Source organism: Orbicella franksi, chromosome 11, assembly GCF_964199315.1.
Source record: "Orbicella franksi chromosome 11, jaOrbFran1.1, whole genome shotgun sequence".
NCBI classification, from domain to species: domain Eukaryota; kingdom Metazoa; phylum Cnidaria; class Anthozoa; order Scleractinia; family Merulinidae; genus Orbicella; species Orbicella franksi.
Window position 1 is genome coordinate 12,471,651 of NC_138155.1, and position 23,859 is coordinate 12,495,509.

The 23,859-nt window shown below is 40.1% G+C and overlaps 1 protein-coding gene across 1 annotated transcript; it reads left to right on the forward strand.

Annotated features, from left to right (window-relative positions):
• Window positions 1–5,623: 5,623 nt before the first annotated feature.
• On the forward strand, window positions 5,624–22,607 carry LOC145502104 (substance-P receptor-like). The gene is made up of 2 exons (XM_081481387.1): window positions 5,624–5,713; window positions 21,618–22,607. The coding sequence occupies exon 2, from the start codon at window positions 21,621–21,623 to the stop codon at window positions 22,605–22,607; it is 987 nt and encodes a 328-aa protein (XP_081337513.1). The 5' UTR covers window positions 5,624–5,713; window positions 21,618–21,620.
• The last annotated feature ends 1,252 nt before the right edge of the window (window positions 22,608–23,859 follow it).

Below are 23,859 nucleotides of genomic sequence, written 5' to 3' on the forward strand. Positions count from 1 at the left end.
GCAAGGCGGGAGTCATGTTTCGCGTGGTCAAATTCGGTCGTTATGTAATAGTACATGCCATATGTCGCGTTAGCCTGAACGTTCGCATAAAAAGGAAAAAAAAAAAAAGGATAACATTGAGAGCTTGGGCCGCCTGTGGTCAAGGCGGCCTTCATGGTATTTTTCCCCGAAAAGAGCAAGACTCGATCCCAAAATTACCGTCTTTTTACGAGCGCTTAGCAAGCCGAAATAATAAGCCTGGTGGGAAAAATTAACCCATAGTATTTAAATGTCATCCTTTTGCAGTTATTTAGCGTTGTCATATCCGCATGAAATTTAACTTGGAGTTTTAGAAAATTTCAAAATTATACGCATCGTAGCCTGCGTAGCAGGCGTATAAAGGGGAGGGGGTGGGGGAGGAGGAAGAGAATTCGGGGAGTATGTGTTAGGCTGGTCATCAAAATTTACTTTCTTAGTAAAGACAAAAACAAAAAAACAAAACAAAAACAAAAACAAAAACAAAAACAAAAACACAAAAACAAAACTGTTTTTCTTAATTTACCAAATTTATGAAACCAGTGTAAGAATCCATTTTCCTTATATTTTTTTGGGAGTTGCTGTTTTAAAAGTGTGTTAATTCCTCAAATTAATTGCGTGTACCCTCACCTATCATACTAGAGTAATAAAGTTCATGCACACTGTGTACTAAAAAAAATGAGCAAGAAATTTACACTAAAACAATAGTAAGAAAATTCTGACAGTCCTGACCAACTTAATGAAAATACTACTTTCACTTCCTTTATCATTTCTCACATGAAATTCATTTCCTGATTTCGACAAACCTATTTATAACTATTGGAGCCCAAAATTCGGACATTTTTTCTTCCATTTTTTTATTAATTTTTAATCAATTTGGAGGATGCTTTACGGCTACCGGACATTGTAACTTCTTATTAGAGCCGATTTAAGACTTCTTGTCAAAGACTTTTCTTGGATTTAATGACAAAACACGAAAAAAAAAAAAACAACAACAAATACAAATTGTTCGTCGATCTTCCTTAGGAGTTTTAAATTTTCACCCCGGTAATTTCCGCGGGTGTTAGATTTAATGTAGTGGTATTTCAGTACATTTTTTAAAAAGAAAACCTAAACCAAAGATTCTAGTTTTTTTCTTCCTTTTTTTTTGGGTTTAAAATTTTTATATTGGCTAGTGACCAAATAGATTATGTTAAATGGTATCAAGCCATTGGCTACTACTAAAAGATAACATATATGTATATATAAAGCTAGAAGGCTTTCAATTTGTTTACTCATCTAGCGGTGGTAACACTAATAAGTGAAAGTGTTCTGTAATATAAAAGTCCTACGAATCTGAAATTGCAATCGACAAGGATATAAACTTCGTAATAACTTATTCTCTTGATTATTTCCAATGTCACACCACATCTGTGATTATCTAGTGGTGAATACTGAACTCTTTTTTGGTGAATGAACTGAAGAATGTTTTTTTTTTTTTGGTATTGTTATTATTAATTATCATTATTAATTTTATTTTCTTGCACCTTGCATAAACTATCAGCGGAAACTAAACGGTGCGCCAAGACCAAACACACTTCTGTTTATACTTCATAATCTTGATCTTGGTAGTTTCAATCAACCTATTCAATCTTTTTTCTTGCAGATAATCAGTGTTTCAGTGACAGCTGATTCATTGCTGCTGGTTTAAATTGTAAATAGCTTTAATTCTGTGTGGCGAAGATATTTTTTAATATGTAGATAGTGTCCCCAGTTATATTTTTGTCAAGCTAATTAAAATTCTCTTTCATTCACTCAAAGAATATTCTTGGAAGTTTAAAACTAATATTTACTATCACTTTATGATTTTCAGTTCGTATTTACAGTTTATTGAAATCATAATCTGTGTAATTTACAACAGAGTATTCTTTTTGCGAAAACACCCTTTCATTCGGTGATCCATTAGCCCTGAAGAAAGTTTAAACCCCGTCCATGTTCATACTACAACGGAGAAATTTAAGAACGCAGCTTTATTTCTACGGTTTGGCTTACCATCCACAATAATCCGTCACGAAAACGGTGGAATATTTGAAAAAGCCGGCTTCGCGGTTTAGTGTGGAAGGAAAACATTTTGACAACGGATCTTTTCGAAATCGATGAAAACGTTATAAACATGTGATTCCCAGCCAACTTTTTACTCAAACACAAATCCAAAATGACCGTCGATTGTTGCGTTTTTTTCAAACTCTTTCTCTGGCATTGTGTGGACGGGACCCAAGAGCAAAACCAAAGGCTACTAAAACTAAACAAAGTTAATGGAGTTCTTAGAACTGTTTAAAAACTAACTGAGTCCATTAGCAGACGCTGTTTTTCTCGGGTTAATCACTTCTACTAACAGCTACCATGCTACACTAGTTACAATCGCACTAATAAACTAAAAATAAAAATTGAATTTACTTTGATAAATTACAGATCCGGCAGTTGCCTCAAACAATTGACCAGTGTGAAACAAATGACGTCTATATATGTAATGTAAACCTTAATAAAAATAAGGCAGGGCGCAGCTTATCAAATTAATCCGCGCCCTTCGAAAATTTTACCGCCTGTGTAATGGGTTTTATGACAGTTTTGCACTCTATGTCAACACACGAAAGGCAGGCATCTCCTCTCTAAGAACAGCCTTGGCATTGTGCTTCGTATTTTAAAATTTTCAAGGTACGTAGGTTCAATTCTTCATTTCTTTGCTCAGAGCCTCGTTATAACAGTATCTCCGTGTGACTGAATTTTACGAATTTACATATATCGTAACTGAACTTCAGCTAGAGATCTTGCTAAAAAAAGATCTAAAATTCATATTCATTTGTCGCTTGTTATGTTAATGAAACAAACCTGCTAAAGTGTTGATTTTGTGAAAGAACCTCATTTAACAAGAATTTTCGGGAAATTCCAAGTTACCCTCTTTTTTATATATTTATATAAGAATTTATTTTATAAGAATATCGAGACTGAAATTTACGAAATTTTAAGAATATTTTAAGAATAAACCCGAGGCTGAGATATTCAAACATAATTTCGTGTGCTGAAAGGCTTTATATTTTAAAATAAATCATATAAAGTTCTTCCTTTCTCTCAACTTCAAAATCAGCCATAAAGCAACAAAAACAGTACTAGCCGTATGTTCGATGCTAATAACATTTCTGTAAGACAATATGGGCTTCATATTAGGCTTCAATACATACAGACTGGCTCCAAAATTACTTTAACACCATTCAATCACCAAATACATTCGGAAACAGAAATGCCCTACACTATATGATGTAAGAGATTTTCATACGAATATTTTCACCCTAAAATCGGCGGAAAATTAAAACGACAATATTCAACCTCGGCCGGAAAAACAATAGTCTTATTAAAAGAAGAAAAAAAAAAAGAGTGTAGGAGCTAAACCTTTAGACCATAAGCTATCGAGAAATTTACAGATCTCAAATTTCAGCTGCCAGTTACAAAGTGCACTACTTCTCAACTGAGTTGTCTGAATTGTGCTTCGTGCGCGATAACTTCCAAACTTTGGCAAAGATAAGAATTTTTATGAAGCTTCTGGGAAGATATATAGACAGAAAACCTTTTATTAAACCGAAAGTTTAAAGAATAAGTGCTAGATTTGCTCAGCTTTAACCAGATATACAAATAAATAAATGAAATGACTAAATGGATTTTTTTTGAGTTATGTTTTCCCCATTTTTATCGTCCTATTCTTAAGCTTTTAATAGAAGAAACCAGTCGAAATTTCAAAAGTCACCCTATTTCTTCCTTTTCTACACTAAGGTTTGTAAACTGATATAGTCACAGCCCCTTCTAAGTGCCAACACGTGTACAAGACTGCGTTGTGGGCCATTAAGAAGACAGGCCTTTCGGTAGAGATCCTGATTCTCCAACAACATACTGTTAACCAATATACCGTCTCTTCTTCACTCATCATTTCCTACGTGTTATTCATTTTCAGTTGTCGATCTATTGACTCATTTTCACCCATTAGAGTCGAAAATACGTAATGTTTTCATTTTTTCGCAAACTGATATGTTAATTAATCGACACAGGAAATATTTCGGCTACTGAGGTGAAAGTTGCAATTCCTTACAACTGAGTTAAGACTTCCTGTAGCAATTAAGCGTTTGCTTTGAGCTCGGTAAAGTTTGGTTAACTGATATCATTACAGCTCTATCTAATTGCTAAGATGTACACAAAACTATATTGCGCGCCATTAAGACGACAGATCTTATTGATGAAGACAATTTGAGTTTTAATTAAAATATGAATTACTAATTTTCCATGCGTACGCATGTTGGTGGCAAACGAAATACCTTGTCTTTTTATTCCACTGGATAATTGTGTGCAAAATGTTTCCTTCTACCATGTTACCATCCCTATAAATTTGGAAAAACAACTTTTTTCCCCTCCATAAAACCTGGATCGCCTTACACAGGACCACAGAAACGCTTAATTCATGCCCGTTAGAGCATGCCTACATTAATTTAATGGTGGCTAATCGGGTCCTTCAAAAACCATTGGTCTCGCAAACGTTTCGTCGAATTTTACGGGTCTCACAGTCCTTTTCTTTTTAGCAATTATGTGCGTCTCACAGTCTCGATTTTACTCACGAAGCTCTCTCGGAGTCTCGATTTTTTGCAAGGCGAAGAGAGTGTCTTTAAGTCCCCATTTTTATTGTTTGTTTTTATAACTGACATCTGAGAGTTTGAACATTAGAATAAGTTGAAGTCTCGTAATTTGAAAGTCAAAATGTCTTTGGATGTAAAGAAAAACGCAGGTCTTGCCTTCTCGCGAAGTGTTGCATTTGCCATTCACCGCCTTTTAATTTAGCCCGCGTTAAATTCAACTGTTCAAGAAGGTTTTCAAAAAGTCGTTTCATTTTCGGCAGCCCACATTGCGCCGTTTTTAAGCATCCGGGTCGGTCGTTTTCCAATTTATCAGTTAGCGTTGAGAGAATTTAAATATATATTTTTAAAATTTTGTTCTGTTTTTATTATTATTGTTATTATTATTATTATAATTATTATTATTATTATATTTTTGTTTCTTTTTGTTTTCTCTTTTCATACATATTATATGCCAAAAGATCATGCTCTAGATGACACCGAACCAACGAGGAAAACCCTATATTCAACACCTCCCCGTAAAAAAATAGAGAGAGAGAAAAGAAAGAATGAGTAAAATTTTCCCTTCATGATACACCCCAGAGTTAAACGATACAAAATTACCTTTTTCAGTTTTGTGTTTTTTTGTAATCTGCAGAGTTAAAACTTGCATTAGGAAGCTAGATTTTTCAAAGTTTGCCCCAAAAAGGGTTCTAAGTAGAGGAGTAGAGGATGATACACAACGGCGCGAAACAGACGACTTGCTACTCTTGTCCGCATGACTTCGTGCTGAAATAAATACAGTACAGCGCTTTTAAGTGCTCTTGGCGTACTAAATCCAGCAGTTGTCTCAAATAGATGACCACTGTGAAACAAATGACGTCTATAAATGTAATGTGAACTTTAATTAAAAAAATAAAATAAAATAGGGCAGGGCGCGGCTTATCAAATTGATCCGCGCCCTTCGAAAATTTCACCGCCTGTATAATGGGTTTTATGACAGTTTTGCACTCTGTGTTAACACACGAAAGGCAGGCAACTCCTCTCTAAGAACAGCCATTTTTAAGGTACGTAAGTTTAATTCTTCATTTCTTTGCTCAGAGCCTCGTTATAACAGTATCTCCGTGTTATTGTAATTTTCCGAATAAACATATATCGTAACCGAACTTCAGCTATAGATCTTGCTAAAACCCATCTTCATTTGTCGCTTGTTATGTTAGTGAAACAAACCTTCTTAAGTGCCGACTTTGTCCTAGAACCACATTTTAATTTTCGGGAAATTCCAAGTTACCCTCTTTTTTTATCTATTGATATAAGAATTTATTTTATAAGAATATCGAGGCTGAAATTTACGAAATTTGAAGAATATTTTAAGAATAAACCCGAGGCCGAGATATTCAAACATAATTGTAAATAAAATGAAAATTTTATGTTTTAAAATAAATCGTTTAAAATTCATACTTTCTCTAAACCTCAAAATTAGCCATAAAGCAATGAAAACAGCACTAGAATAAGTTGAAGTTTTGTAATTTCCATTTCCTAAATCCAAGGAAACTGCCCTATAAAACTCTTCTTCAATCCCCAACAGTTAATCTGTTCTTGCATTATTGGCTTTATTTGGTAAGGTTAATTACGATTCTCAGTTGTAGCTCGGCGGCTGAAATTTATTCCGTTTTCTCTCCTTTCTTCTTCACCTACAAGGACAAATTAGAAAAAAACTAAGCAAACGTAGTTAAGTGGCAGTCCCGCTAAAAGCGGTCCACTCGACTTCGGGACCAAAAATCGTTTTCCTTCATTTTTTGTCAGTGAAAAGGGTTTGACACACATATATAAAAAAGCAATTTATTATTTTCCAATTCCTTCTTTTTGCTTTGCCACGAGCCAAAATTGAATTTTGGCCAAACTGAGGTTGCCGACCGTGATCAGAAAGGTAAAATTCACCGATTTTGTGAAGCATGCTACGTCGCCTAAAATGCAGCTCACGGAAATTCGTTTTCATGCGAATTTTAAGGTACATTCATTACTTTGCCTGACGAAATATGGAAACTTTTCGAAAAATTCGAAGCTTACCAGCGAGGCTGGAAGATACCCTACTCCGAGGCCTTTGATCACCTACTAAAATTTAGCCAAATTTGACGGGGAAAATCTCAAAAGTTGGGTCTAAATGAAGCCTAAAAAGCACACCACAGTAAATTTCATACCTTAATAAACCATTCTATAAGTTCAAACCGGCGGGTATCTCATTGGATTGCACGCGAGAACAGATTAAAATCTGCCACAGTCAGTATGTTTACATAGCTATCGCTCGTGTCAAAGCTCATTTGCATAACCCTAGCACCCGGTGAAAATAAATCTTCTTCCCTTCAGGTTCGTTTGTTGAACTTCTGAGTAGTGGCAAATAGCTTCCTTTAATACTTGTGTACACTCTACATCCAGTTTTGAGGTGAAGGTTGCGTTAAAGTTGATCAATTCTCAAGACTTGCGCGACTCCAAAAGTAAATAATGGCGCCGGTCTGCAGAAATTAACCGTGGCCGTCGTCCTGACCCTTCAATAAGTTCTGCCGCAGAGGTAGCACTAGGAGAAGAAGAAAGTCGTACGTTTTCATATACCGTTTAATGGCAACTGAATCCTGTACTAGTGCCAAGACTACTGGGAGCTTGAGGGCTATATGCCCGAATTTGAAAAACAACAACGAACACTTGCCGGTTGCATCGCTGGGAAATGAACCTGAATGAACGGGACACGCTTGAATGGAACTATGGTTTGCGATGAATGATGGGCTTTACTTCTGTTTTATGCTTGATGCTTGTCTTTTAGTGTCTTACACAGCGCATACAGTAAACTTCAGGATCTGTTTATCGGGCCGGTTATACAACGAAAGCTGCACCGGCTTCGTCAAAATGTCACACAAGTTGTAACCTGACCAATTATCCAGGTATCTGCATGTGAGGCCCCAAAGGGTAGGGTTTTTCAGCCGTTTGGGTCATAAAAAGGGTATCCATTTTGGCCATTTTGGTTATAAATTGGGTATGGTGTTAGCCCTCTAGTCTTGAATTGGGTATGTTCCTAAGCAGAAGCTACTTTTTCATCATTATCAATAAGACCTTCAACAAAAGCCCCTCATAACGTATGTTTAGGGCAACTGTGTCAGCCGCAACGGTCATAAATAGGCTATCGAATTTTTGGTCAGGTCATAAATAGGGTAGCAAAAAACGCAGATTTTGGTCATAAAGAGGGTAAGGGTTTTGGGAAGTGGGCCGCACACCCCCACTCAACTTTTCTGGAAGTACCCTCCCCCCCCCCTCCCCCCCTGGGCTAATTACCAGGGGCCGAGGGCAAACTCCTACCCCGCGCGCGCCGATCATTAGATTTGGCAAGATTTTCTCATTTCAATATTGATAATGAAAAAGCCACCCATTAATTTTTTGGACTAGTGCAATCTTTTCAGTATGACCGAACGACGACAATCATTGGACCTTTTCAATTTTTATCTACCTTTCCTCGGAAAAATGTAAGGAGTTGCTAATACACGAGGGCGGAGGAAGCAGACATGGACCTAAAATTCACTTTTCCTTTCCCGTTATCAGCCGTTCGTTTTTCATAGAAACCACAATGGAAGAAAATCAAAAGATGGCACCAAGAAACCTTCCAAAAACCGTCCATATTGAAGCGCGTGCAGATGTTGAGAGGCCGATTTCTCACTTTGTGTTTATAGGACTACTACCCTTCCCATTTTTTCTGACGACACCAGAATTATTGGCCATAAAAATAGTTTGTCTTTGATTTTTCCGCCTCGCGAAACATATATTTAAGTAATGGGACATGCACTCTTACTGGTATGGGACTCAAGTGACGGTGTGGACTTTGAACGTAATTGTCTTAAAATGCAATAGGCTTTTTTATTAAAGGTGTTATATCGCATCCGGCATACGTCAGTGTTACATCCTCATGCTGTCTGTAAAAATCATAATAGCCCGAAGAAAATACATATTTGAGAACATTTCTACATATACAATGTATAGCGAGCATTAACATATGTGAATTAAAAGTAGTGTTAATACAGACTTATATTCATAACCATCACTGAATAGGACCTAGCAGCAATAAAACAAAAGATGCGATTGAACCCTTTCGCCCGTAGTTCAGCAAACACCACTGGCCGTATTTTTTTTTAAAACAGAAAAGGTTTGGTGACAGTTACACTATGACTTGACGCTACACTGAGATTGACGAGCTACTGAATCTATTTATAACACTCTTTATCCATGTCCTTTAGCTTACAAGTTCATTAAAGAAGACTTTCGCTCTCTGGTTTTGAGTCGAATTTCAAAATGATCTCACATGGCCTTGAGCATCGTGATATTGAATCCCATGGTCGGAGCTTATCGTTTAAAATCAAGGGCTCCTGCTCAGGGATGGAGGAGCGTATTTTGAATTGGGGGGTGGGGGGGGGGGGGGCTTACAAGCGAGCGCCATAGGCGCTTACTTGTAGGGGGTCTGGAGATATTTGTAACATTATTATTTCAAGTAATTTTGGCTTGAAATTGGGTTGAATAAAGCCCCCTCCCATCTCCCCCGGCTCCGACGTCCCTACTGCATTTGAAACAAGTTGACAATTATACCCCATTAATGACCAAATCGGCTGAAAAACCAGACCCTTTGGGACCGCCCATACTTACATAGCCCATATAAGGGAGTACTCTCCGGGCACCAACGCTTGAGTCCCATACCAGTAAGAGTGCATGTCCCATTACTTAAATACATGTTTCGCCAGGCGGAGAAATCAAAGACAAACTATTTTTATGGCCAATAATTCTGGTGTCGTCAGAAAAAATGGGAAGGGTAGTAGTCCTATAAACAAAAAGTGAGAAATCGGCCTCTCAACATCTGCACGCGCTTCAATATGGACGGTTTTTGGAAGGTTTCTTGGTGCCATCTTTTGATTTTCTTCCATTGTGGTTTCTATGAAAAACGAACGGCTGATAACGGGAAAGGAAAAGTGAATTTTAGGTCCATGTCTGCTTCCTCCGCCCTCGTGTATTAGCAACTCCTTACATTTTTCCGAGGAAAGGTAGATAAAAATTGAAAAGGTCCAATGATTGTCGTCGTTCGGTCATACTGAAAAGATTGCACTAGTCCAAAAAATTAATGGGTGGCTTTTTCATTATCAATATTGAAATGAGAAAATCTTGCCAAATCTAATGATCGGCGCACGCGGGGTAGGAGTTTGCCCTCGACCCCTGGTAATTGGCCCAGGGGGGAGGGGGGGTACTTCCAGAAAAGTTGAGTGGAGGTGTGCGGCCCACTTCCCAAAACCCTTACCCTCTTTATGACCAAAATCTGCGTTTTTTTGCTACCCTATTTATGACATGACCAAAAATTCGATAGCCTATTTATGACCGTTGCGGCTGACACAGTTGCCCTAAACATACGTTATGAGGGGCTTTTGTTGAAGGTCTTATTGATAATGATGAAAAAGTAGCTTCTGCTTAGGAAAATACCCAATTCAAGACTAGAGGGCTAACACCATACCCAATTTATAACCAAAATGGCCAAAATGGATACCCTTTTTATGACCCAAACGGCTGAAAAACCCTACCCTTTGGGGCCTCACATGCAGATACCTGGATAATTGGTCAGGTTACAACTTGTGTGACATTTTGACGAAGCCGGTGCAGCTTTCGTTGTATAACCGGCCCGATAAACAGATCCTGAAGTTTACTGTATGCGCTGTGTAAGACACTAAAAGACAAGCATCAAGCATAAAACAGAAGTAAAGCCCATCATTCATCGCAAACCATAGTTCCATTCAAGCGTGTCCCGTTCATTCAGGTTCATTTCCCAGCGATGCAACCGGCAAGTGTTCGTTGTTGTTTTTCAAATTCGGGCATATAGCCCTCAAGCTCCCAGTAGTCTTGGCACTAGTACAGGATTCAGTTGCCATTAAACGGTATATGAAAACGTACGACTTTCTTCTTCTCCTAGTGCTACCTCTGCGGCAGAACTTATTGAAGGGTCAGGACGACGGCCACGGTTAATTTCTGCAGACCGGCGCCATTATTTACTTTTGGAGTCGCGCAAGTCTTGAGAATTGATCAACTTTAACGCAACCTTCACCTCAAAACTGGATGTAGAGTGTACACAAGTATTAAAGGAAGCTATTTGCCACTACTCAGAAGTTCAACAAACGAACCTGAAGGGAAGAAGATTTATTTTCACCGGGTGCTAGGGTTATGCAAATGAGCTTTGACACGAGCGATAGCTATGTAAACATACTGACTGTGGCAGATTTTGATCTGTTCTCGCGTGCAATCCAATGAGATACCCGCCGGTTTGAACTTATAGAATGGTTTATTAAGGTATGAAATTTACTGTGGTGTGCTTTTTAGGCTTCATTTAGACCCAACTTTTGAGATTTTCCCCGTCAAATTTGGCTAAATTTTAGTAGGTGATCAAAGGCCTCGGAGTAGGGTATCTTCCAGCCTCGCTGGTAAGCTTCGAATTTTTCGAAAAGTTTCCATATTTCGTCAGGCAAAGTAATGAATGTACCTTAAAATTCGCATGAAAACGAATTTCCGTGAGCTGCATTTTAGGCGACGTAGCATGCTTCACAAAATCGGTGAATTTTACCTTTCTGATCACGGTCGGCAACCTCAGTTTGGCCAAAATTCAATTTTGGCTCGTGGCAAAGCAAAAAGAAGGAATTGGAAAATAATAAATTGCTTTTTTTATATATATGTGTCAAACCCTTTTCACTGACAAAAAATGAAGGAAAATGATTTTTGGTCCCGAAGTCGAGTGGACCGCTTTTAGCGGGACTGCCACTTAATACTCTTATCATGGCCACCTGCATATGATCCGACAGTCATGACAGGTCGGGCTAATTAGAGCTAACTAAAATTACACTGAACAACCTGGAGTGACAACAACTCGTTTTCTGCTTTATTAGAACGCAGAATTCTGATCTACAAACACTAAGCTGAGGTACTTACTGTATAGAGATTTATTTTCTTTTTTCTTTCTTTTTACACTTATGACCTCGCTTAGCTAAAGTTGGTGATGGAGAGCTGTTTTTCGTTGGCTACAGTGCAGCTACATTCTAAGCATGATAAGTTCTAGGAGATCGGTCACTTGGAATGACATACAAAATCCAACCTCTGCCGTTAGTATTTTGCATGGGATTTCCAGAAACTTAAGGGGCTCAGTCTCGGCATTTTGTGTTATTTTGACCACTTACAAAATTATCTTTAAGGTGAAAGAAAACAGAAAATTGTAGTTTACTGAAACACCAAAGAGATAATAATTTACCATAAAGAAACAAGGATGGTCATGATGGAGAAGATGAACACGGATTGCAAACGACCAACATGAAAATATTTAGGCTAAACTTCTCAAGATGAGAAACCGTGACGTAGCTCCTTTAAAAAAACTTTTCGTTGCTGGGTACGTTATTTTGATTTGCCGCGAAATGAATGTCTGGCGCCTCATGATGTGTGGTATCAAAGTGATACAGGAAATTGTTTTGAGCATGTCTTGAATCAGTTCTCAATAGTAAACGTTTCATTATTCACTGATTATTCGAGTGATGGCTTCATATTACACTCGAATCAAAACGGTGTGCATAGGCCGCCAGACGCGCGAGGTCAGAAAACAAATATATTATTGTCTGTTATCTTAATCTTAATCTGTTAGAGCAGGATATTTAGCCGATGGGTTGTATAAAAGCTTCTATCTGCTCAAGATATATTCGTTAATGTGAAATGTTCTCACCGCAATCCCTTTGAGGCGCGGGCGGAGAATATCAGCTAATATCGAGGATGTGTGCGTTTCTCTGTGTAAAGCTTGGTTTAAACAGGTGTTCACTTAAAAATCGTTCTGTCATATAGTGTAGAGATGAATACAAAGGTTTTGTAGCTTCGGGTTGTTCAGGAAGGAAAAAACAAACTCTCCGTCGCCATCATTTTTTGTATAAGTTACAATTTTAATATATCAAAATTGGCATGTTAACACTACGGGGACCGTTGACAACGGCCGAACAATAGATTTGCCCAAATTGAATAGTTTAGATGCATGGTTAAACTAAGGATTCCGCTAATACTGAAATATACCATTTGTTGGTGTCAGTTTTTACTCGTGGATATGTCTATATCCACGGTATAATGAAAGGGGTTTTGCCTGCGAATGAGTCACCTACTCATTTGTAACCGGAGGACATACTGAATTTGAACATTAGTAGGTAATATTTGCACTGGTGTTAGGCCTACTTCACACTAGCGACATAACTGCGTATTCGCTTTATGTCGGTAATACGAACATCGACATATAAAGGCATAATGAAAATATCCTTATGTTGTTTTGTTCATGCTGTTTTGTTGCTAATATGTCAAAATGTGAACATGTTCACACTACAAACATAACGAGGTGACGTCCTTCTTATGGCGTTATGTTTATGCCGTTATGTAGACTTGCTACCAGTCGGCCTTCGCTTAATTAGTCATCGCCCTCGAGCGAAACGAGAGACAGATTTTTGAGCGACGAAGTCGCTGATTGAACAATAACTAATGGCGGTTAAAAAAGATAATTTGCATATTGTTAGTTACACGCACTCATCGGGTCTTCTCTGACATCCATTTCTCTTCTGATCTAATTAGCAAATAGTATTTTATCTAAAAACAATGCGTTATCGGCAGGTTACACCAGGGAATTTTAAATTATCTGAAAGGTTCGCAGCTAAAGCATCTGAACTATGTAAACAGCTACGAATAGCTTTGAGATAACCAGCAAGCAAGATCAATTGTTTCTAAGACCTGCTTGTTTTTTTTGTTTTTTTTTTTAATTTTTGTTTTCGTTTTTGTTTTCTTGTTCTTTAACTTTTGTTTTGTTTTGTTTTTGTTTTTACTTCTTTTTTCGTTTCTTAAAGTTTTGTTTCGTCTTTGTTTTTCATTGTCGTCTTCGTTTTTTTTTTTTTTTTTCTGTTCAAAAAAAGAATAAAACGCAAACAAAAATTAAAAACAAGAACGAAAACAAAAATGCAAAAGGTTAAGGGAGTGTAGACCATCGATCATGCTTTGCTGGCAGTATCCATGACCTGACCGTTGTGTTTTGCTCGTCAAGCGTAATCACACATCGGTTACTATAATCTCTACTACTACTTTATTGCTTGTTCACTTGTCTCAGGAGAAGAATATAGCAAGTACAAAGGTCACAAAGATTGCAAGTAAAGTCAAGGATTTTTTCTTCATCTTCTTTTTCTTCTTACTCTTTGGGTTTTAATATTGTGTGAATAGTTCGTTAACTTGTAAGAAGCTGTTGAAAGGTCGTTGTATAAATAAAAGCATATCATTTTCAGAGCTCTCAAGCCTCACGCAAACGAATGTAATCTTATGCTCTTAAAGCGAACTAATTATTTCAAGGAGCCCGCAAGAGTAGCCTTATTTGTGTTGAAAGTCTGCCTACGGCCCTGAACTTCTACTGGTTTCGAAAGCAACGAAGGAATTATTTTCACACTCTACGATGATCGTTTTGTTGTTTGCGTGTTCTGTGTTTTATTGTTTGAGGTTTTCGTGTTTGAGTGTGATATAAACTCGACAAATGTAGACATATTGCATGTGAGCTCCTTTTGGCGAAGGGAAAATATTAGAAGGGACCCAAAAAACAAAAATGAAAACAAAACTTAAAAGAAAAAACAAACACAAACATTAAAAAAATTAAAATGGTTGGTGACCCTTGTGAGCTGCCGTATTAAGAATCATGAAGCATGCTACATTACTTGAATGTGTTGGATGTAAGAGAGCCAGGTAAAAATAATTGCCAACCGGCGGTTTTCGGCACTTTTAACTGAATTCTTAGCGAGGTTGTTAAAAGGTTGTTAAAAGGTTGTTAAGAAGTACACGAACTAGACTTCACGTTTTCAGGAATAGCCCCAGTTTAGTTAGGAAACAATTAATTCGTGTTTGATGTCTAACCTAAAGGAATGCTTCACAGTTCAACTACAAGAACGTGATACCGAAAACATCTGGATTATTCTCAACTATGTAAACACAGATATCAAGAGGTTTTAACCTCGGCTATTATATGTAACCACTCTAGCTTGAAATGTGTTACTAGTATACTTTAAGGGTAGTGAATATAGCCAAAAGAATGATGAAATAATAACAGCAAACAGTAACAGCAGTTTGCTTTAGGTGACCACGGTCAGTAAAGGAGAGGTTTTTTTGCCGGAATACAGAAACAGCTGTCTTCAACTGACATATTAAAGTATCATGGTAGGTGGATTGACAGTGTTTGGAAATCGCGCTCTTACGCTGGCGCTTTGAAAGAAAAGCACATCAACCTATACATTTTCTGAAAACTTAATAGTTATAGAATACAATCATTTCTCTTAAATTTTCTAAGAAGCTATTGTCGCAGTGATATCAAAAGAAATACCCAGAACCACGGTTTGGCTTAAAGTGGTTCACTTTCGCACGTGAATTATCGGAGCGGTGCAATTGACATCGGGTGTCGGCGATTTTTCAGATATGGGTTGGGTTTTTTTCTACACGCTTAAAGTTTGATATTCTCAATGCTGACGTTTCCTTCTACTAAAGAGGCCATAACTTTGAAGCGGAATCGAAATTACACAAAGCCCGACACTCTTTTTCGAAGAAGGTATGATTAGCTGTTAAACATCCCCTCTACACTGACAGATGTCGGCATGGGTCAGTTTGCTACAACAATGGTTATGACAACTTGAAATAAACAGATGTCTACAGTTCTGGCGCGGAATCCCGTCGCAGTGAAATCGTCCGAGAAGCAACAAAATGACTGGGACCTTTATACAGGTTTGTATTGTAAGTGCCGTCGATCGGCGACATTGGTATTATGTTGCTCAAGGTTAGGCTTCTTCGTTCTCCAGACATTTTTTGAAACCATGCCTCGTGAAGCCAAAAAGAGGAAATCTCGAGATCCACATCGTCTACATCTATATCTGCGCTTGACTCCTCTCTCCTTGTTGAAGTTTCGGAATCGCGTCCGTTCTCCAGCAACTTCGTGCGACTAGGACTTGTTGTAGTTTGTCCTTCAGCTTCATTGGAGGGACTAGCGTCCTCGAGTTCCTTCAACCACTCTTCTTGGTTACACTGCGGACAGTGCGACTCCCCGGGGGGGGGGGGGGACACAGCCATATATGGGGTATATAGGTATGTGCCGCTTTGAAGGGTATGGTTTTCAAGCAGTTTACTTTAGGATAGGGTATATAAATCAGAGCGTTTGGGTCTAGGATAGGGTTTAATTTTTCAAAAAACTGACTAGTTGGTTGAAGACTCTATCTAGACTAAGGAAACCAGGAATTGCCACTACAAAATATAAAAAAAAAAACTCAGCAAATCGGCAAGTTTAAATTTACGCAAATCAGCTTCAACAGTGTCGATAGATGGGGGGATTTAGGGATTTTACTCTAGTATATGGTAGCAAAATTCAGTTGAACTAGCTCTGCCTATAGGCTAAGGGTTCCAGGGTCCCAGCGGCACATCCCAAGCCAGAAATTCCCAAAGTAACACCCACCCCCCCCCCCCCGCCTCCACGGGCTGCGACCCACGGTCCCTCAGAGCCAAAGATCTTGTTCTACCAGATTTTGGCCTCTTCGGCTTCTACGAAGACGAAAATGGGCAATAAGTTTTCTTGCGTTTTCGTCCTAACACAAAGAAAATTTGACAAGAACGAAAGCTAACTTGGGATGAAACAACCAAATCGAGAACAGTTCGCGTATCACTTTACACGTGACAACTGGCGGTGAATTTTAATTAGAGGGCGCCGTAATGGGTTAATGAGATTTCCCTTTATCTTAAAAGTAAAAAAAGCTTTTTTTCCCCATTCTTTTTGCAAAATATTTATCTCAGGCTTCTCCATTTGAAAAGCAAACAAAAAAACAAACAAACAAACAAACAAAACAAAACAAAAAAAAGAGAGAGACTTTCGCATTTTTCGTAAAAATCCACCTACCATGATACCTTCGCGCCAATTGTTTCTGCGCATCCTTACTGCACGCGCAAATTCACACGCCCCGTCATGCATCGATGCGCGCGCTAAGTAATAATATAAACAATCATAGGGCAATTTCGAGGAAAAGGTTGTTATTCATCGTAGTAGATGCAATAGTAAAGTGTATTATCGGTTGTCTCACGATGTAGTCACTTGAGATGTAGATCGCGATGTTTCGACTGCTTACTTCTAGTCTTCTTCAGGCGATAAGGTCGACTGATTGTACGGTATCATTTATATCACAAAGATCGGCTGTGATTGCTGCATTTCGATCCTCCTATTGTTCCATTGTTCCGGCGAGTAGCTGTTCCCTCAGTGGTCCGCTGTTGTGCCGTTCTCCTGTTGTTGTGTTTCTTGATTGTGGGTATCCATGCTTCAGGAATTTCAATTCCACTATCCCTATTGATGTTGTTAGGGTGAAGTCTGATGTGAATAGCTCCCTTGACCCTACGTGTGTACCAGTGAGGATCTCGATCAATAAACTTGACCTCATTCCAGATAGGATAGTGGCCAGTCTCGTGGGTGTGTTCAGAAACGGCGGAGGTCTGGGTACGGGCGAGTCGTATATCCCTGTCGTGTGTATTGATCCTCTCCTGCATAGATCTCCCTGTTTCCCCGATGTAGACTTTGCCGCACTCACAGGGAATCCTGTAGACAACACCATCTTGTTTAGCCGGATTGACGGTGTCCTTTGGTCGCACTAAGTGTGACCGAAGTGTCGTGTCGGACTTAAAGACGGTGCGAATGCCTTGTTGTTCTAGGCAGCGGCGGAGAGACTCCGAAACTCCTTGGACATAAGGTAAAACGGCGGTGGATCTAAATTCCGCGACAGGCTCTCATCTTGGGGTTGTTCGTGCCTTTGTGATCCTCTGTACAAAAGAGGAGGGATATCCGTTAGAAACAATTACAGATGACAGATGTTTCTTCTCTTCAGCGATTACTGATGGTTTGGTCACGAGACGTTTAGCCCGGTCGTACAGACACTTCACAATACCGCGCTTTACTGACTGAGGGGTGGTGTGAATCATACGCTAGGTACTGATCAGTATGTGCTGGTTTCCTGTAGACACTGGTGGTAAGGCGGCCATCAGGTTCTTTGTAAACTGAAGTGTCGAGAAAGGCGATCTTGTTGTTGTTCTCGATCTCCATGGTGAAACGGATTGATGGTTGTTGACTGTTCAGGTGTTGCAGGAAGACGTCAGCTCTATCCCGATCCAGGATGGTGAAAGTATCATCTACGTAGCGTTTCCAGATCTTAGACTTGCAAGGTGCAAACTCTATTGCTTGTTCTTCAAATATCTCCATCTAGAGATTAGCAATAACCGCGGATACAGGGCTCCCCATGGCTGCGCCGTCTCGTTGTTCGTAAATCGATCCGTTGTACTGGAAGTACGTAGATCTTAATACGAAATCCAAGAGGTGCGCGATTTGAACTGGTGTAAGTGTCGTACGGTCAGCCAGGCCTGCGTCGTTCTCCATTTTTTTGTAGCGCGGCTTGCACGGCGCCCTCGATCGGTACGTTGGTAAACCGTGACTCTACGTCGAAAGACATCATGATCTCGTGGTCCTGGATCGCTTCACTGGCGATGGTGGAGGCGAAGTCAGTTGAGTTCTTCACTGTGAAGCTCGAGTTACCTGCCAGGGGAGATAATACGTTAGCCAAGAAAGCAGACAGGTCGTATGCAAAGGTGTTGACACACGACGCAATTGGCCTAAGCGGTGTGTCGGCCTTGTGGATCTTCGGCAAACCATAGATTCTAGGTGGTTGTTTGTGTCGGGGTCTGATCTTATTATAAAACGCCTCCGATATGTGCCCACTCCGTTTCAGGGTCTAAATTTCGCCGTGATTCCTACGAGCGTCCCAGCCACCGAGATCATCGCCAAGATTGAGTCAGCAGTCAGGCCACTAGATGCGGAGCGAGCAGACACAGTCAGGAGATCCGTCAACACCATCCTTCAACAGGCACAATCACCCACGCCCAACATCACGAAGGAACAGCAGGAGGCCCTTAAAGTCCTAAAAGAGGACAACTCCATCACCGTCCTTGCGGCCGATAAAGGTCGCGCCAGCGTAATCCTGGACGCTGACAAATACCACGCAAAAATATGAGCGCTAATTCATTCCGGACCGCACCAGGTGCTCTACAAAGATCCGGCAGACCGCTTGACCCTGAAGCTATCTGAGAAGCTGCTAACCCTGAAACGAACCGGGCACATATCGGAGGCGGTTTATAATAAGATCAGACCCCGACACAAACAACCACCTAGAATCTATGGTTTGCCGAAGATCCACAAGGCCGACACACCGCTTAGGCCAATTGCGTCGTGTGTCAACACCTTTGCATACGACCTGTCTGCTTTCTTGGCTGACGTATTATCTCCCCCGGCAGGTAACTGGAGCTTCACAGTGAAGAACTCAACTGACTTCGCCTCCACCATCGCCAGTGAAGCGATCCAGGACCACGAGATCATGATGTCTTTCGACGGAGAGTCACGGTTTACCAACGTACCGATCGAGGGCGCCGTGCAAGCCGCGCTACAAAAAAATGGAGAACGACGCAGGCCTGGCTGACCGCACGACACTTACACCAGTTCAAATCGCGCACCTCTTGGATTTCGTATTAAGATCTACGTACTTCCAGTACAACGGATCGATTTACGAACAACGAGACGGCGCAGCCATGAGAAGCCCTGTATCCGCGGTTATTGCTAATCTCTAGATGTAGATATTTGAAGAACAAGCAATAGAGTTTGCACCTTGCAAGCCTAAGATCTGGAAACGCTACGTAGATGATACTTTCACCATCCTGGATCGGGATAGAGCTGACGTCTTCCTGCAACACCTGAACAGTCAACAACCATCAATCCGTTTCACCATGGAGATCGAGAACAACAACAAGATCGCCTTTCTCGACACTTCAGTTTACAAAGAACCTGATGGCCGCCTTACCACCAGTGTCTACAGGAAACCAGCACATACTGATCAGTACCTAGCGTATGATTCACACCACCCCTCAGTCAGTAAAGCGCGGTATTGTGAAGTGTCTGTACGACCGGGCTAAACGTCTCGTGACCAAACCATCAGTAATCGCTGAAGAGAAGAAACATCTGTCATCTGTAATTGTTTCTAACGGATATCCCTCCTCTTTTGTACAGAGGATCACAAAGGCACGAACAACCCCAAGATGAGAGCCTGTCGCAGAATTTAGATCCACCGCCGTTTTACCTTATGTCCAAGGAGTTTCGGAGTCTCTCCGCCGCTGCCTAGAACAACAAGGCATTCGCACCGTCTTTAAGTCCGACACGACACTTCGGTCACACTTAGTGCGACCAAAGGACACCGTCAATCGGGCTAAACAAGATGGTGTTGTCTACAGGATTCCCTGTGAGTGCGGCAAAGTCTACATCGGGGAAACAGGGAGATCTATGCAGGAGAGGATCAATACACACGACAGGGATATACGACTCGCCCGTACCCAGACCTCCGCCGTTTCTGAACACACCCACGAGACTGGCCACTATCCTATCTGGAATGAGGTCAAGTTTATTGATCGAGATCCTCACTGGTACACACGTAGGGTCAAGGAAGCTATTCACATCAGACTTCACCCTAACAACATCAATAGGGATAGTGGAATTGAAATTCCTGAAGCATGGATACCCACAATCAAGAAACACAACAACAGGAGAACGGCACAACAGCGGACCACTGAGGGAACAGCTACTCGCCGGAACAATGGAACAATAGGAGGATCAAAATGCACCAATCACAACCCACCTTTGTGATATAAATGATACCGTACAATCAGTCGACCTTATCGCCTGAAGAAGACTAGCAGTAAGCAGTCGAAACATCGCGATCTACATCTCAAGTGACTACATCGTAAGACAAACGACAATACACTTTATTAATGATAGGGAAGATGGTCATTTCTATAGCTTTGCCTGGATATTTTAAAGATCTTGAACGTTCGGTGACCCCATTTGTCTTGTGGTGGATCATTTTCTCTACCGATTTTCCACGTTTGGCGAAAACATGAAGAAAATCTATCAATTAGAAGTTCGAATTTTTTGCAAAATGCACCATTGAATTCCGTTATTTTAAGCTATTCATTTATCTGTGCGGCGGTTTCAAACGCCTCCGGGAAAGGGAAATCAGTGGCTACTTCCATATCTACGAATTAATGACAGTTCCACTTTAATTTTAGTTTATTGATCAGTCGTAGCAGAGCTTGGATCAAGAACAGTACTGTTAGCTGCGCTTCTGTCTCGTTATTCGAAATAATTTGTAACATTTTCGTCGCAGCCCGTTAAAAGGCCTTTCATCACACTTCACATCTCTTTACTTAGCATAGACTTTCCAAAGACAGTGAATTATATTCAGATGAAACGTACTGGAACATTTAAAAAGCTTGCGAGACCGAGTGTTTGGTGAATGTTTAACTACTTGGCTGTGATACTGAAGGAGGTATTTGCTCTCAAAAACTACAGAAAATCTCGGTGGTAAATGTTCTAATGAACTAAAGTACTCTGTAAAATATTAATTATTTAAAACCTTCTCAAACAAAAACGTATTTAATACATCGGTTGAACTTACTACAAATCATGTCATGTACTTCCAATATTCAGAAATGATATCTTTGTAGCTTGATAAGAAACTGGTGTCTTATGCTAATTAGGCTAACATCGTAAACAATATTTCAAGGAAGCGAGCGGAATTGAAACGAGGGTCCTGTGGTAAGAAGGTGAATAACCACCCCCTCCCACCATCACCCTCCACCCGTGTCGAAGAGAATAGCAAACATCCACCACCACTGGGATCAAGTAAAAACTCGCAAAATTTCAAAACCACCGTAAAAATTACTTTTTTGTGTTTTCGACCTTAAAACGTTTAGTTTTAAGAAGTTCCTTCACTTTGAAAACATTTTTTGTTTTGTTTTAATTCACAGAACATGACAGACGATAATACCATCGTACTGTCTCTGACCGTGCTTTATGCGATAACAATGCTCGTAGCTTTGGTTGGTAACACACTGCTGATCTACATCGTGTGGAAGAAACCAAGAACAAGAAATCTGACAAGTTTCATGTTTGTTAACATGGCGGTGGCTGATTTGATGGTTGTTGTGTTTCAGATGCCTGTCAGCATTACTCACTTTTATGTCTCTGGAAGCTCTGAGTTTCTTCAGGTTTTTAGCTGCAGGTTTCTCTACTATGCTGTTTATGTCTCGACGATCGCCTCCATTTTCTGCCTTACTGTAATAGCATTTGATCGATACTTTGCTGTTGTGCATCCTTTCCGGCGGAGCATTTGGTTCAGGAAGCCTAAGATCATTACGCCAATTATTTGGATCTCATCCATGGCCTTGATGTCAATCGTACCAGTTGCTTTCAAGCTCATCCGAGGCAAGTGTCGAATTAAGGGATCTCTAATTTTGCCCTTCTATGCTTACTTTTTTGCTGTCGGCTTCCTCCTGCCCCTCGCTGTGATCTCAGTTCTGTACACCCAAGTTGCTCGAAAACTGTGGTTCCATGAAGTGCCCGTGGATCATAACGTAAGTGAAAATCAACGAGAACAGGAAATCCCCAAGAAGAAAGTCATCCGAATGCTCATCATTATTGTGGTGGTGTTTGCACTCTGCTGGCTTCCAGTGCACGTCTATCAGATGGACGAAGGTGTGAGCTTCGGCGTGAGTGGGCGTGGGGCGATGTGGGATCCTTATGTAATTATCTACATTTGCTACTGGTTCAGCCAGGCTAACAGCGCCATAAACCCTTGGTTGTATATTGGTCTGAACGGAAAGATGAAAGCAGCTTTTAAAAACATGATCCTATGCCGCGACGAGGAAATCACTGGTCGAGGACAAGTGACCTTAACCACCACTAGAAGAAGCAGAGGGAGTTCCACACTGCAATCCATGTTGGAAGCCAGAGTGTAAATAACAGTTCGTTCTTCACTCCAAAGGAGTTGCACAAAGAACGCTTTGTTAAAAGCCAAAATGTAAAAAAATAGTTTGTTTTTCAACCCAAGCGAGTTCTACAAAGAACTAAACGCTGGAAACGAAAATGTAAGTTATATAGTTTGTCCTTCATGCAAAGTGGGTTCTTCCAAGTACTCCTAGGTGGAAGCTTAAGTGTAAATACCAGTGCCCGTTTGTTCTTGACGAATTTGCTTTCGTCTTACTTCATTTCTAATAACGCTCCTTACCATAAATACTCACTGTGATTGGGTGCTATTAAGTTTATGTCGAATTTGTCGATAGCAGTATCTTACAAAGTCTCGCACTAAAACAAGTGCGGTACACACCTGACATGGCATGTACCTCATTCGTTTACAGCTGTTAATTACCAGTAGTTTAACCAGTGTCATTTGCAAGAGATTAGCCTCTTAGTTGAAAAACGTTTCAACAAGGAGGGGTGCTCCAGAAGCGCTTCCCAGCGAAGCATTTCACTATCCTAACTAGACGCTCTAAGCGCGTTTACTCGGGCTTCGTACCACAGTATCAAATCGTACTTTACAAAAACGCGTATTGGACACGATGAAAGGAAATTAAAGAGTCAGGATTTTTTAGTACAAGAGGTCCGCTTAGATATTTACTATTCAAGTTGCTTCGTTGAGTGTGTCCTCCTCATCCTATCGAAAGTTTTGAGTTTAAACCATTTTGATTCAGGAATGAAGCACAGCTGTCTACGCACTGATGGAGAAGTTGTTTCCAAAAAAAATTTCGAGGTCTTTTTACAACTTATGGCGATTACTTTGTACATGCTAGCAGAAATTGTACGAAGTTTGTTTACTTGTCGTGACGATCCGAGTAAATTGTGTAGCTGAACATCTTTGCCGTGTTGCGATCTTAAACCCTTTTCAAGAGTCATATCTGCTTTGGAGAGCGGATAATCCCTTTCGACAGAGCCAAAACGAATCACGATAAACTCCTTTGCGAAAACAACAGTCCTGTGACTAGGCTTAAATTGCATTGCACATAATTTGCATAAACTTTCAAGTTGTGTATTTTGCGGATAACTTCCAAGAATTTGCGACCCTTAACGCAGTTTATGAAGAAATATTCAAGCTACATATTTTTATTGAATCAAGGCAGGAGTATGAAAAAGACTCTCATTTATAAGGGACTGCCTATTTTTTTGCCAGTGTTTTCGTAGATTGAACTCATACCGCAATCGGCTCAGTTGTTA